Raw genomic sequence first — 13,908 nt, forward strand, 5'->3', positions numbered from 1 at the left:
AACCAAGGCTCTGCCTGCAACGAGCAAATGTCATAAGATTTGTTGCTTTTAAGCTTCCAATTTCAAAGTAAAAATATTTGCAATATTTTAATTTCACTTCACTGCAAATCATCATCTTAGAGTGTGTACACACGGTGAGATAAATCTGTGAGATTTTGACTATATAGTCAAAATCTTATGAAAAGTTAGTGCATAACTCATGGTGCTAGGCAGCTAGCGATACAGATTCTATCCCGATGCGTGCTCCCGTGGGGTCGGTATCGTAAGGCTAGATAGACTGTGCAGGCAAGTCAATCTTGACTATCTCGTGTACTATCTAGTACAAAGTATAGTCAAAATTGGCACTTAGTCAAAATCGTACATAGACAAAATCTCAAGCACAGATAGTGAAAATCTGTACAATCTGTGCTAGCTGGGCTCTGGGGGAGTTCAAGGGAAATCGCATAGTCAAAATCGAACATAGCAGGGATCTCACCGTGTGTACACACCCTTACTGTATTTCTGCATCTATAACATATTGTTTTACGATAGAGTTACCACGCTCACCTGTAAGTGTGGCTCTTGTGATTTGGCCAGTGTTCCATGGTACCCTGAGTTCGTGGTACTGATCTCCGGCAAGCGTGCTGTAGACGACCAGGTAACCCTTACCCTCTGCCTCACTGTTATCCCACTCCAGTTCCAGGGTGGCTGAGGCACGGGAGATCACCCGTAAATTTTTTGGGGCGTCTAGCTCTGTGAGGAAAAAAAATATTGAGATTTATTATACAGTATTTTGGGGATTACAATGAAGTTTTGATCTATAGGTTTCCTTAAATAATTATACATACTGTACTACCTGAAGTAGATTATGATACAGACCTCAAACAATACAATATTTTATTGCAAAGAAAGAACTTTGTTGAATAACAAAGCAAGTGAAATTACTTTAAGGCCATGTCAAATAATGACTAACATCTACTAACATCTACTACATAAAAAACAGCAAAGAAGGGGCCTAATTCAGACAGGGGGGGGGGGCAGATATAACATGTGCACAGAGAGTTAGATTTGGGTGGGTTATATTGTTTCTGTGCAGGGTAAGTACCGTCAGCTTTATTTTTACACCGCAATTTAGATTTCAGTTTGAACACACCCCACCCAAATCTAACTCTCTCTGCACATGTTATATCTGCCCCACCTGCAGTGCACATGGTTTTTCCTATTAGAGAACAAATTTGCTGCCGCGACCAGGTCTCAATTAGGCCCAATATGTGTCACTAGAGCTGGTCTTAGTAACTAAGCCTGTTCTTATATTGAACTGAATTTTATTGCTCTGTAATAAATTTCATCATTTGGAAAACCAGCCAATCACAGTGCAGGGAATCTAGAGAAGCCAATCAGTAAGGATCAGGAAAGGTGAAATGCCAAAAGTCTTAACAGCCAAATGGTAAGGTTCTTGACAGGTGACAATTCCAATAGGATCAACAGCCTAGTACACAGAGACCTGGATCTGGGTACTGAGACTTGACATTAGCCAGGGATAGGACAGAGAGGTGTCAGGTAGTCAGGACTCTCTTCTACTGACACCAAGGCTGCACTGTATGGAAGCAGCGCACACAGCAAGATGATCAGTAATAGATAATTGGGCTGTTGGGAGGGCTGAGTATAATTAAAGGAAGTTAGTGTAATACATATGGGGTTATTTCCGATTTTTGGGTTTAATTATGGAGGTGAAGGAGTTCATTATTTTAGTTGGTCAATTAATCTGTATGGTTTTTTTAATGAGACTGAGGGTGGTAATTAGGGGGTTAATGAACATGAATGGAATTAATGGATGATGTGGCAGTTAAAGAATAATGGGGATGAGAACGTTTATGGTTACAAAAGGGTTAATATTGTCAAATTGGCTTTTACGATGATATTAACATAGAAACAGAATTTTATGGCATATAAGAACCACTTAGCCCATCTAGTCAGCCCTAAACATATATACACACACACTTTCATTCTTTGACAGGAGCTAATTAACCGACCTGTATATTATTGGATTGTGGAAGGAAACCGGAGTACCCATAAGGAAACCCATGCAAGCACGGAGAAAAAAAATTACAAACTCTACACAGCTGGTACTGTAAATGTGTAACAACAAAATCAGGACGACACTTGCAGCATCAGTGTAATACAGGTCTTTACTCAGCATTAGCCAGACACCAAGCGAGTTGAAGTAACAGGAGACAAACAGGAAGTGAGTCACCTCAGCATGACATCATCTCCCATGATGCACAGCATGCATTTACACCCCCCCTTTCAAACTGGAAGGATGCAGAACATAGATGAAACAAATACAACTATGTGACAATGTTAGGCGTGAACAAAAGAAAAGACATTATACAATAAATCTTGGACCTTTGGGTTGGGTTTGGACACACTGCCCGATCTGGTAATGGTACACTGGGAACCTATAGGCATATCCGCTGTGACACCAGAGGGCTCTATTACTTAAGAAGTGGTCTCTGAGGAAGCACTCTCCATGCAATGTGAATCATCACGGACATTGGTTGCAGCTGTGGTAGAAACTGATGAGCCAAGCGGTGTAGAGCTTTCTTCAGGTACACTTAACAGATGGTGGCGGTTGCGTTCATAGAGGGCATTATCAGACTGTACCACGTAGCTAACTGGATGACCTGCAGGATGCTGAAGCACTGCCATCCTGTCAAATTTTTGCTCGATTTGCATGCGGACAGCCTGTCCTGGAGACAGTGGTGGCAAGTGGTATGCTGATTTGTCATAAGCTTTGGCAGCCATTCTGCGCTTGCTGATGTTCTCCCGTACCTGTGGCTCTGCTCTGGGTTGCAGGAGCTGCTTTGCCATTGGGATGCCTATGTGGGTACGCCGTGCTAATAGGCACTGTGCAGGGGATGGAAGTCCATCTTGGGGCGTGTTTCTCAAGTTTAACAGTGCCAAGTATATGTCCGATCCATCTCGTGCACACTTCTCCATTAGGTGCTTTGCAGAGCGGACTGCACGCTCTACCAATCCATTTGACTGTGGGTAATGTGGACTACTAGTGATGTGCAGGAAGTCCCATGTATTCGCAAAGTCCTTGAACTCTCTATTCTTGAATTCCATGGCATTATCAGTGATCAGCTGCTGTGGGGTGCCATGTGCTACAAAGTGTCTCTTCAGCTTTGCAATGACCATTTGACTTGTGGTTCTGGGCAAGTAGTTTATCTCAAGCCATCCTGAATAGGAGTCAACTAGTACCAGGTTCTCCTTCCCCCTCCATTCGAATAGATCAGCCGCAAGAATGGACCACGGAAGATCAGGAATGTCATGGAGCAGCATGGGCTCCCATGGCAAGGCATTGCAGTTTGCATAAAATGAGACAGCAGGGTCAATGTCACCATACATGGAGGGCCAGAACGTGGTTTCACGGGCCCTACGCTTGGTAGCCTCCAGGCCAGCATGGCCCTGGTGCATCTGCTGGGTGTAGAATGTCTGAAGGGCAGTTGGAATCACATAGCGATGACCCCATAGGATGACACCATCAGACACAGTGAGCTCATCTCTCATACAGGGAGCAAAGGCAGTATGGCAGTTCCTTGGAAAAGGATGGCCAGCCGTTGAGAATTACAGACGAGAGACGCTGGCAAAGATCTTACGTACGCAGCTCTTCCAGCCACTTGGAAGGGAGCACCTCCACAGCCATGACATCATAGTCATCCTCAGCAGTGTTCATGTCAGTAGTCGAAAGGAAGGCTTGAGATTGAGCATCTTTGCCTCGCTTATATATGACATCCAGGTTGCACCACTGCAGCTTGAGCATCATGCTCTGAATACGGAAAGAAGCAGAGTGGATGGGCTTCTTCAGTATGGTGATGAGAGGCTGATGGTCGGTTTCCACCGTGACAGGACGGACATAGATGAAGTCATGGAAATGGTTGCAGGCGAACACCAGTGCCAACAGTTCTTTCTCAATTTGTGCATACCTGGTTTCAGTGTCAGTGAGAGCCCTGAAAGCAAAAGCCACCGGTCTGCGATGTTGGAGGCACACAGCCCCTAGACCACTCTGTGAAGCATCGACAGAGAGGACTACCGGATCATGCACGTTGAAGTTTTACAGGGCCGGTGGATGTCAGCATGGTCTTCAATCGATCAACAGCAGCCGTGTGTGTGTTCAGCCAGCACCATTCTGAGTCCTGGTGGAGTAGTTGCCGCAAAAGTGCCATGGTTTCACTCTATTGCGTAACAAATTTAGACAGGTAGTTGGTCATCCCCAGGAAGCGCTGCAGTGCCTGTTGGTCAGCCGGAATCGGCATTTGCTGGATAGCAGTGATTTTATTCGGGTCCAGTTTGACGCCTTGACTAGTGAGCACGTGGCCCACGTACGCCACTTCTGTAACTCTAAAACTGCATTCGTCTGGGTTGAGCTTGAGGATCAAAGCACGGGCCCATTCAAGTACCTGTTGCAATCGCTGGTCGGGTTCTTCCTTGGTGTGGCCCCACACCAGAATGTAATTGATGATGATTTCACAGAGAGAGCCTGCAAACAGTTGCTCCATGCAACTCTGGAAGACCTCACTGCCCATAGTGATTCCATAGGGCATGCCCCCTATGGGGGTCATGAAAGCGATGAGCAAGAACAAAGCTCTGTCCAAAGGGATTTGCCAGAATCCACACTTTGCATCCAGGGTACTGAAAACTGTAGCACCATTGAGCAATCACTTGCTCAATGGTGCAGAGAGGGTGATATGGATGCAGCAGTGCTTTGTTCAAGTGTACTGGATCAATACAAAGACGTACAGTCCCATCCACCATGGCGGACACCCACTGTGTTGCTTCCTCTATGGCAATGACACCCAATTGAGTCATTCTGTGGATCTCTTTAATGATTTTGTCTTTCATTGCGATAGGAACCCTCCAGACAGTAGGTACAATGGAGTCATCCAGCCTCATATGGTACACAACAGGAAGCTTGCCAAGTGTACTGCAATCAAATGAATCCTGAAAGTCTTTTATCTCTGGGACGGTCATCTGTATTGCATGTACCTCAGGCCCCAATTTGAGAAGGCCTAGCTTCATTCTGTCATGGAGGCCTAGCAGTGGTTTTACCTTTTGATCCACAATGTGGAATAGCAAATCAGCACGGGTAACCTTTAGCTTTGTGGTACTCAGTGTGGTGATGATCTGGCCACCATAAGCTATCAAGTTGATCTTGTCTCGTGGGTTTATCTGTGCAGTTGGATCTATGTCACGTAGTTGTTTGTAGGATATGACATTGCACTTCGCTCCTGAGTCTATTTTGACTATGGCCACCTTGTTCATATGCTTTGTTCTCAGTTTGATAAATATTTCGCCCTTCTCATCCAAGTGGTCTACACTATCACAAACTGTCATGCGAACCGATTCACACCCTGGCTCCGTTTCAACCTGGTTAATCCGCCAGGGTGAGCGGCTATAACGCGACTCAGACTGTCGCTTTATGGAAGTTTGATCTTTGGAGCAGCAGCACCTTCCAAAATGATTCCATTTGCCACATGCATTTACTTTGTTTATCATATGCGGGGCAGCTTTGTTTGTCAGAAGGGTGCTGTGCCACGCAGTTCCCACATGTGGAGGATCGGCGTGGAACGGCTGCCATGACACACACCTCAGCGTCTTTTCTTAGTTCCCTTGTGCCCTTTTCAGACTGCTCATTTAACATACAGATATTTATGGCAGCTCTAATGTGAGGTCCTTCTCCCGCAGCAGCTGTGCACGTACCTTGTCGCTGTGTATGCCACATACGACTCTGTCACGGATGAGCTCCTCTGTGAGGATACCAAAATTGCACTTCTTTGCAGGCAGCTTTAGCGTGGAGATGTAGGACTGTATAGTGTCATCACCCTTTTGATTTGTGCTGTTGAAAACATGCCTGTCCATAATTACATTCTTTACTGGCATGCAGATCTCTTCAAACTTTGTAATTAGGATGTCAGGATCCTCTCTGTCTTCTCCGTCAGCGTATACAAAAGCATCTGATTTGTCCACAGCATCGGTGCCTGCGAGGTACAGCAGCATGTATGCCTGGACTTTTTTTTTATTTGTCTGAAAGGCCTGCTATGGAGTATACGTGCCATTCCCTTTTAAACCTCAGCCAGTTGTCAGCCACGTTTTCATCAAATATCAGCGGATCTATTCTCCAGAGACGTTGTGCCATGGCATGTCAGTTCTGACACCATGTAGATGTGTAACAACAAAATCAGGACGACACTCGCAGCATCAGTGTAATACAGGTCTTTACTGAGCATGAGCCAGACACTAAGTGGAAGTAACAGGAGACAAACAGTAAGTGAGTCACCTCGGCATGACATCATCTCCCATGATGCACAGCATGCATTTACAGGTACTATTGTGGGAAATGAACCCATGACCTCATTACTGTGAGGCAGTAACGCTAGCAATTACACCATCCAAACTGAAGGAGTTAATGATTTTGCTCTATTATGGTGATAACTAGAATGCTCTGATTAGTATAGCGGTCATTATGATGCTCTCTGTACTGTATGACAGTCACTAAAATGTTCTTTGTATTGCATGGTGGTCAACAGGAAACCCTCTCTATTGTATAGTGGTTACTGTGATGCTCCCTGTATTGTATGGTGGTTGTTAGGCAGCACTCTATACTGTATGGTGTTCATAAGGCTACTCTCAGCATTGTCTGTCAGCCAATGGGATGATTTCTGTTTTGTGTGGTGGTCACAATGCTGGTCACAATGCTCTCTGTTTTGTGCCATTTCCTGGGATACTTTTTGTATTGTAAGGAGGACAGTGGAATGCTTACCATACTTTATGGAAGTTAGTAAGATGCTCACTGTACTGCATAGTGGTCACTGGGATACTTTCTATATTATGTGGCAGTCACTGGAATGCTCTCTGTTTTGCATGGTGGTCACTAGGATTCTGTCTCTGTTGTATGATGATCATTTGGAGACTCTCAATAGTGCATGACACTTACTAGTATGGAGTATTGCATGAGGATCACTTGGGTTCTCTCTGTATTGTGTGAGTCACTAGAAAGCTCTCTGTATTCTGGTTTCCATTTTCCTGTATAATTCTATACAAAACAGATGTGATTGTTGCCATCTGTGATTGGAACCTGTGAGTGGCCTATGACTATTATAATCTTCATTTATGTTTCTGTTCAATGCACACTTGGTAAAAAGTGTCATTGCCTAAATGTTCTATTCTATATTCCACATCCTACTTTTTGTAGATTTTTTTTCCAATTACCTATAACATCATGCCTTCCCTTTTTAACTTAATGCAGGGTCTGATTTAAACGCTGTTAGCATTGCAGATGCATCCTTGGTTATCTCAATTCAATTTATTGCTTATAGAGAATCAAGATGATAAGTTCCTACTTAGTATAATTCTTCAAACAGCTGTAACCACTTTATATATTCACACTGTATTGAGTAACATCCTAGATTTCACTCTATATTATGTTGCTTGCTGCACCCAAAGAGTTACATCCTAACCAGTGTTAATATTTCCAATAATTAATAACTTGGGCTGGGGGTAATAAAACATTTTCTGTATATAATAGCCTTAGACTCCTAGTGAACTAGTAGACTAAATTATCATTATTATGACTTTATCCCATTTGATTGTCTCCACTGTTTATATAGGACAGGTGAACTTTAAAAGGATGATAAATGTCAAGTTTTGGCTTGAAGGACATCAAAGAGGAATTGGATTGGTTGCAAGTTCACTACCAAATGCTTGTCTCTATGGAGCCGAATACTCTAGAGCGTCATTAAATTAGTACATGACTTGTGAGTTGATGCCAGGCATTTAAACACTGTCCACATCTCTTTCACTGCAACTGGGATTTGGATGGTCCATTATTTTGGGTCAAAAGTGAGGCCAGTTTATCATTTAGTAAATTAATTCTCAGCCTCACATTAGTTAATTGTCTTTATACTGCTGGCCCCAGCAGTATTTATTGTGAAACTACCTAAGCACTGCTCCCTTGTAAAACATGCAAGATGCTAAATGGCACCTAAAACAGATGCCAGCGTTTAAAATGACCGTACAATTTGTCCTTCATTTCCTCTGTGAGACCAGTAATTGGCATTTCTAGAGTTTCAGCTACCTTGTGTTGATTCTGTACTCCCATATCCTGTACTTACAATAAATGAAACATGTAATAATGACAAATTCATACACAAAGCACAAGTAGGATTTTCCATTTATTAAAAACATGGCTTGTGAACTGATCCCTTGGAAACAGCCATATGAACATTTTAAACAAGAATTTCCGCTTGGTATGGCATTATAAAGAATGTAATTATTTTGGCTTTAAAACAAAAGCAAAAAAGCCGCAAGAACTATATTTTGTGGATTTAACAACATACAATAACACTAAAGCAACTCTTGCGTTTGCCGGTCGGAGCTGTGCGGGGAGGGAGGTGCGTTTGCCGGCCGGAACTGTTACCTGGGTGGGGGGGTGCGGGTGCCAGAGCGGTGTGTAATACAGTTAGCAGCGTTGAACTGTGGGTGTTAGTGTCCCATGTGACTGCAGCATGTCCCGGGACACGGTGCTCCATCTGGTTCCACTTCCTGCACCCCTAGCCCTGGTCCTGTGCAGGATGCCACGGGAGAAGAGAGGGACAGCCACATCTTCCAGGCTGCTAATGTGAGTTGCTTCTGGAACAGGAGGCTGGTCTGGCCTGTGTTGGAGGTATCCTTCCAGGGCTGGCTGGAGAGCTGGGTGTTGCTGGTCCAGGGGCCGAGGGCCAGCCTGGAGGTGCTGAGTGATGTCTGGGTAAGGAAGGCACTTAGACAGCCCCTCCCCCCCGTCAAGGGCTTCCTTATCACTGTGCTGGGTGAGTACCCTGTATACTCCTGTGTGCATTACACCACTGCACCCCCCTGTGCCCCTGCCATGTTCTGTGGTGTAGGGATTCAAAATCATCTATGGTTTATGGTCATGGTTGAAAACTTTGTTATCGATGACAGAGAACCAAATGTTTCCATGCCACCGTTGGTATAGAACCACCTGGTGATCCCCCCCCCCCCCTCCACAAAGTACAGAGATGGTCCGACTCCCCAAGCTTCTGATTGGCCATTGGGCCAGCCACTGAATGTACAGGGATGACCATCAGGTTGTGTAGCCATCGATGGTCATATAGTAAATTGTACGCATACATTGACACATGCAATTTCTACATCAATAGTGCCCATCGATGGTAGGCACGCCGATGGCCATCCCTTTTGTGGTGTGTTGGGGATCAGTGCAGGTGCTGATGCTTTGTGACCACCAGGGGTGGGAGTGTGGGTATGGCCACTGGTGCTTTGAGCGTCCGGAAGCCACTGTGCTGTGAGCTGGAGCAAGGAACCTGGGGCGCCCATCCAGCACCTGTGGGTGCCTTGGTCAGCATGTGCCCCGAGGGGTTTTGTGGAAGAAGGTCAGTTATATATTAGTAATACATTATATTATCTCTACACATATACAAAGGATTGCAGGAGACAGAGGGAGCGAGACAGTGGTAGATGGAGAGAATGAAAGAGAGACCATGGGAGACGAAAGGGAACGAGAGAGAGACAGTGGGAGAAAAAACAAGAAGAAAAAGGCCTATCTCTTTTTCCTGTGTGCACTATAGAAGGCCAGTCCATTATGTAAATTACAGGAATAGTTTACACATTTCACAACGACGATCTGACAGTGTGTACAGATGAAAGATTAATAGGCCAATGTCCTCAACAACAGATATATCTGCAGATGGTGGTTTGTCAGTGTGTACAATCTGCAGATATATCTGTAGGTCGATTGATTTGCAGATATATGTATAGGTGTGTACCCACCTTTGGGGGTCATTCCGAGTTGAACGCTCGCTAGTAGTTTAAGCAGCCGTGCAAATGCTAAGCCGCCGCCCTCTGGGAGTGTATCTTAGCTTAGCAGAAGTGCGAATGATTGCATCGCAGAACGGCTACAAAAAAAATATTGTGCAGTTTCTGAGTAGCTTCTGACCTACTCAGCGCTTGCGATCACTTCAGACCATTCAGTTCCGGATTTGACGTCACAAACACGCCCTGCGTTCGGCCAGCCACACCTGCGTTTTTCCTGGCACGCCTGCGTTTTTTTGAGCACTCCCTGAAAACAGTCATTTGACACCCAGAAACGCCCACTTCATGTCAATCACTCTGCGGCGGCCATTGCGACTGAAAAACTTTGCTAGGCCTTGTGTGAAAATACATCGGCCGTTGTGAAAGTACTTCGCGCGTGCACACTGCACCGCATACGCATGCGCAGAAGTGCCGGGTTTTTACTTAGTCGCAGCACAGCTCTCGGAATGACCCCATTTAGACGTTAACCTGTGACAATTCAGTTATCACAGCTGAAACATTCTATTTTAGTAACAATATGTATCATGGCAATCTTCTGTTCTGCGAACACTGGAGCAAGTACGGAAGTTTGGTGGAGTGTTAGAAGAACCTAGTACAGACCTTGGTCTTTTTATACACTGGATAGTGTATGAAATACAGTATTAATAATTAACCCTATACATTAAATGGTCTATAGTATAAGCTGTATAAAACATTTAACTAATATAAATAACAAAAGTGATCAGGAAAATGTTAAACATCCCATAGTAAATAAAAACACAAACATAATAGAGCCAGGAGACAGTAATGCACCTTCTAAGCACACATTCTCCCACCTCATGGTAAGGCACCTGTCTACTCTTCCTGACAGCTACTCTCTGGTCCAGTGCACTGATTGAGGGCTCTGATCCACATACACAGCAAACTTGGCAGAAGTAGCTGCTACCACTGGGCATGTGTAGCAATTCTGCTCTGTCCCTTAAACTGCATGTTGTGGCGGCTGCTCTACTAATCGTATTATATACTACTGCCATTGTGGTCATAATTTGAGACATTGGCTAGGCGGAGGGAGGGTGGGTTCTTGGCAACTGGACCCCACCACCACCACCACCACCACCACCTGCATTTACCTGCGCAGTTAGATATTTACAACTCCAGGAGGGGGAATAGAGGAAGATAGTAGACATGAAGCTGCAAGAAGGTATGTGTGAGCTGGACTGAGGTGTGTGTAGATTGCAGGAAAAATTAAACTGGATTTCATTTAAAATTATCTCTTAACATACACATATTAACTACATTAAGGGGCTAATTCAGCAGAATTTGCTAACCTTTGGATCGCATGCTGGAGGCCGCCCATCATTGGGCAAGGCCGCCCAGCATGCTGATCGGCGCCTCCCCCCTTGAAGCAGAATTTGCAAGCACCTAGTTATTGCTGCTTCATCGTAAAAATTCTTGATGCCTACTGCCGGCGCAGCTTAGCTGGGCCCGCAGGAGACCCGGCACCATCTTACCCAACGCGGTGGCTGCATGCGCCTGTTTGGCCGCACCGCCCACCATTCGTGCCGCCCCACCCCCGCAACGCTCCGTCTCCTCCCTGGAAATGGAGCGTTGCCGCCCCCTGATTGACAGGCAGAGGTGATCGCTTTTTCTGCGCACCCCCGCCCCCCCGCAGAAAGTGCGGGCGCTGCGCATGCGCCCACAGGGCCATCGTAAAGATTCCGGTTGGATTGCGATTTGCGATCAAACTTGAATTGGCCCCATAGTACTTTATCTAAATATTCTTCTCGTAACCTGGAAAATCATTATCCTTTACTATCACAGTCTCAATGTTAATTTCAATGCAACAATATTTTCTCTATTCACTGAGAGCACTAAAAGGTTGACACACCTCGTCTAAACATTCACATGAACCACATTCCGACTACAATAGTGCAGAAGTAGCAGTTAGGCATTCATCCATCCGAATCCCAATGTCTCAAATATCCATCACAGTCTACGTAACAGTTTATTATGTCAGTTACAAACTCATTCCAAAGAATAAATGGGTAACTTATGTATGTAATATAATTTAGGATGTAATATATGAATTATTATTAAATTACATTCTTCTAAACTACAGTACCACCAATATGGTGCCCACTTTTGTCCATCATGTTTGTGCTTGGACTGAGACTTTAGGAATAATTACTGAGCCTGGTTTAGTACCTGTGATGAAAGTGGCACTGACAGGATTACTGCGAATGTCCCCACGGATGCCACACACGGACACCTCATACAGCGCTCCTGGTCGCAGGACTTGCATGGAATACTGACTCAGAGGGGGCTGCAGGCGGAAGGTGGTCTTCTCCCCTTCTCCGTTGACTGGGCCATACTGAAGTTGGATGAAGTCCAGCTTAGCTCTTGCCGGAGTCCACTCCACAAAAGCTACGGTGTCAGACACGTCCCGAACTAGGATGTGTGATGGGCCGTCAATTTCTGGGGAGAAAACAAAACACAGTTCAGCAGCATTTTCCTGTGTGTTTGCTTTTCCGTTAGCAACGTACCCTTGTCCTTGACCTTCAAACATTACCGTATATGTGGACAAAGATTCATTATATTAAAGGTAAGTCATTTACTTCTACCGTACCGCATACATCTTGAGTTGACCAATGTACTTAATGGATTGTCACCATAAATCTCGACGGCATCTTCTGCTATTTGTTGCTATATTAATCTTTTTCCTTACTAACGGCTATTCCTGCAATGAATTAAAGTGACTGAAAGAGGTTGTTCGGTGTACTTTTATTGAACAGGTATCCTGTGCAATTATCTCAGCATCCAGTTACAGTATATTGGGCAGCTGTCTACTGTATGTGCATGGAGCGTAACCAACTTACTGTACTTACCCGTCGTTATGCTGCCTGATGTTGGAGGGCTCCTTGCTTGCTCTTTCAATGAAATGATGCTAATGGTGTACTCTTCTCCTGGTTTCAACCCCGTCTGGTTATAAGAAGTGACACTGCTGGGGAGCTGGACGGTTAGGCCACCCTCATTATTCTGACATTGGAAGAAAAACAAAAACAGAACATTTTAGTTATTACTAAAACATAGACTTACTGTAATAGATGGTTGATATTTAATAGACAGAAGAACCAGCTGCTTTAAAGCCTGGTGGGTTCCGACGGAGTCATCTACTAACTGTGTGTGAAGAGGATGCTTCAATCCATAGCAAACAATTAGCTGTATACTTTATTTTCTACGCTGTAGTAGAAATATCACAATCTGGTTGCTATGGGGTACAGCATTTTTTTTATACAGTTACCTAGGAAACTATGTTTTTTGTAAGCATTTCCAAGTCTTTCTCACAGCACATCTCCCACTCTTCATGTAGTGTTAGGTTTACTTCTAGCTAGCAAAATATTTCAACATTCCTAAAATACACAATGTTGTTGTTATGTGGTACAGAGGATTAATTTGGTGTTGTGTCTTTGGTATCTTTGCCATATGTGCCAAGATATTGTGTCCCATTACTTGCAATCTGTATTGCTTCAATTCCTGGTTATGGTTTTTAAAAAATACACTGCTCAAAAAAATAAAGTGAACACTTAAACAACACAATGTAACTCCAAGTCAATCACACTTCTGTGAAATCAAACTGTCCACTTAGGAAGCAACACTGATTGACAATTAATTTCACATGCTGTTGTGCAAATGGAATAGACAATAGGTGGAAATTATAGGCAATTAGCAAGACTCCCCCAATAAAGGAGTTGTTCTGCAGGTGGTGACCACAGACCACTTCTCAGCTCCCATGCTTTCTGGCTGATGTTTTGGTCACTTTTGAAAGCTGGCGGTGCTTTCACTCTAGTGGTAGTATGAGACGGAGTCTACAACCCACACAAGTGGCTCAGGTAGTGCAGCTCATCCAGGATGGCACATCAATGCGAGCTGTGGCAAGAAGGTTTGCTGTATCTGTCAGCGTAGTGTCCAGAGCATGGAGGCGCTACCAGGAGACAGGCCAGTACATCAGGAGACGTGGAGGAGGCCGTAGGAGGGCAACAACCCAGCAGCAGGACCGCT

The 13,908-nt window shown here is 44.6% G+C and overlaps 1 protein-coding gene across 2 annotated transcripts in view; it reads right to left on the minus strand.

Annotated features, from left to right (window-relative positions):
• TNR (tenascin R) overlaps nucleotides 1–13,908 on the minus strand; it is a 765,126-nt gene that overhangs the window by 212,734 nt on the left and 538,484 nt on the right. For both annotated transcript variants that reach the window (XM_063939699.1, XM_063939698.1), the window contains exons 6-8: nucleotides 12,735–12,885; nucleotides 12,055–12,324; nucleotides 547–732 (exon numbers count right to left, since the gene is read on the minus strand). In XM_063939699.1, coding sequence (XP_063795769.1) covers nucleotides 547–732; nucleotides 12,055–12,324; nucleotides 12,735–12,885 — 607 coding nt within the window. The remainder of the gene's footprint in view (nucleotides 1–546; nucleotides 733–12,054; nucleotides 12,325–12,734; nucleotides 12,886–13,908) is intronic.

The sequence above is a fragment of the Pseudophryne corroboree genome, chromosome 9, assembly GCF_028390025.1.
Source record: "Pseudophryne corroboree isolate aPseCor3 chromosome 9, aPseCor3.hap2, whole genome shotgun sequence".
Lineage (NCBI taxonomy): Eukaryota > Metazoa > Chordata > Amphibia > Anura > Myobatrachidae > Pseudophryne > Pseudophryne corroboree.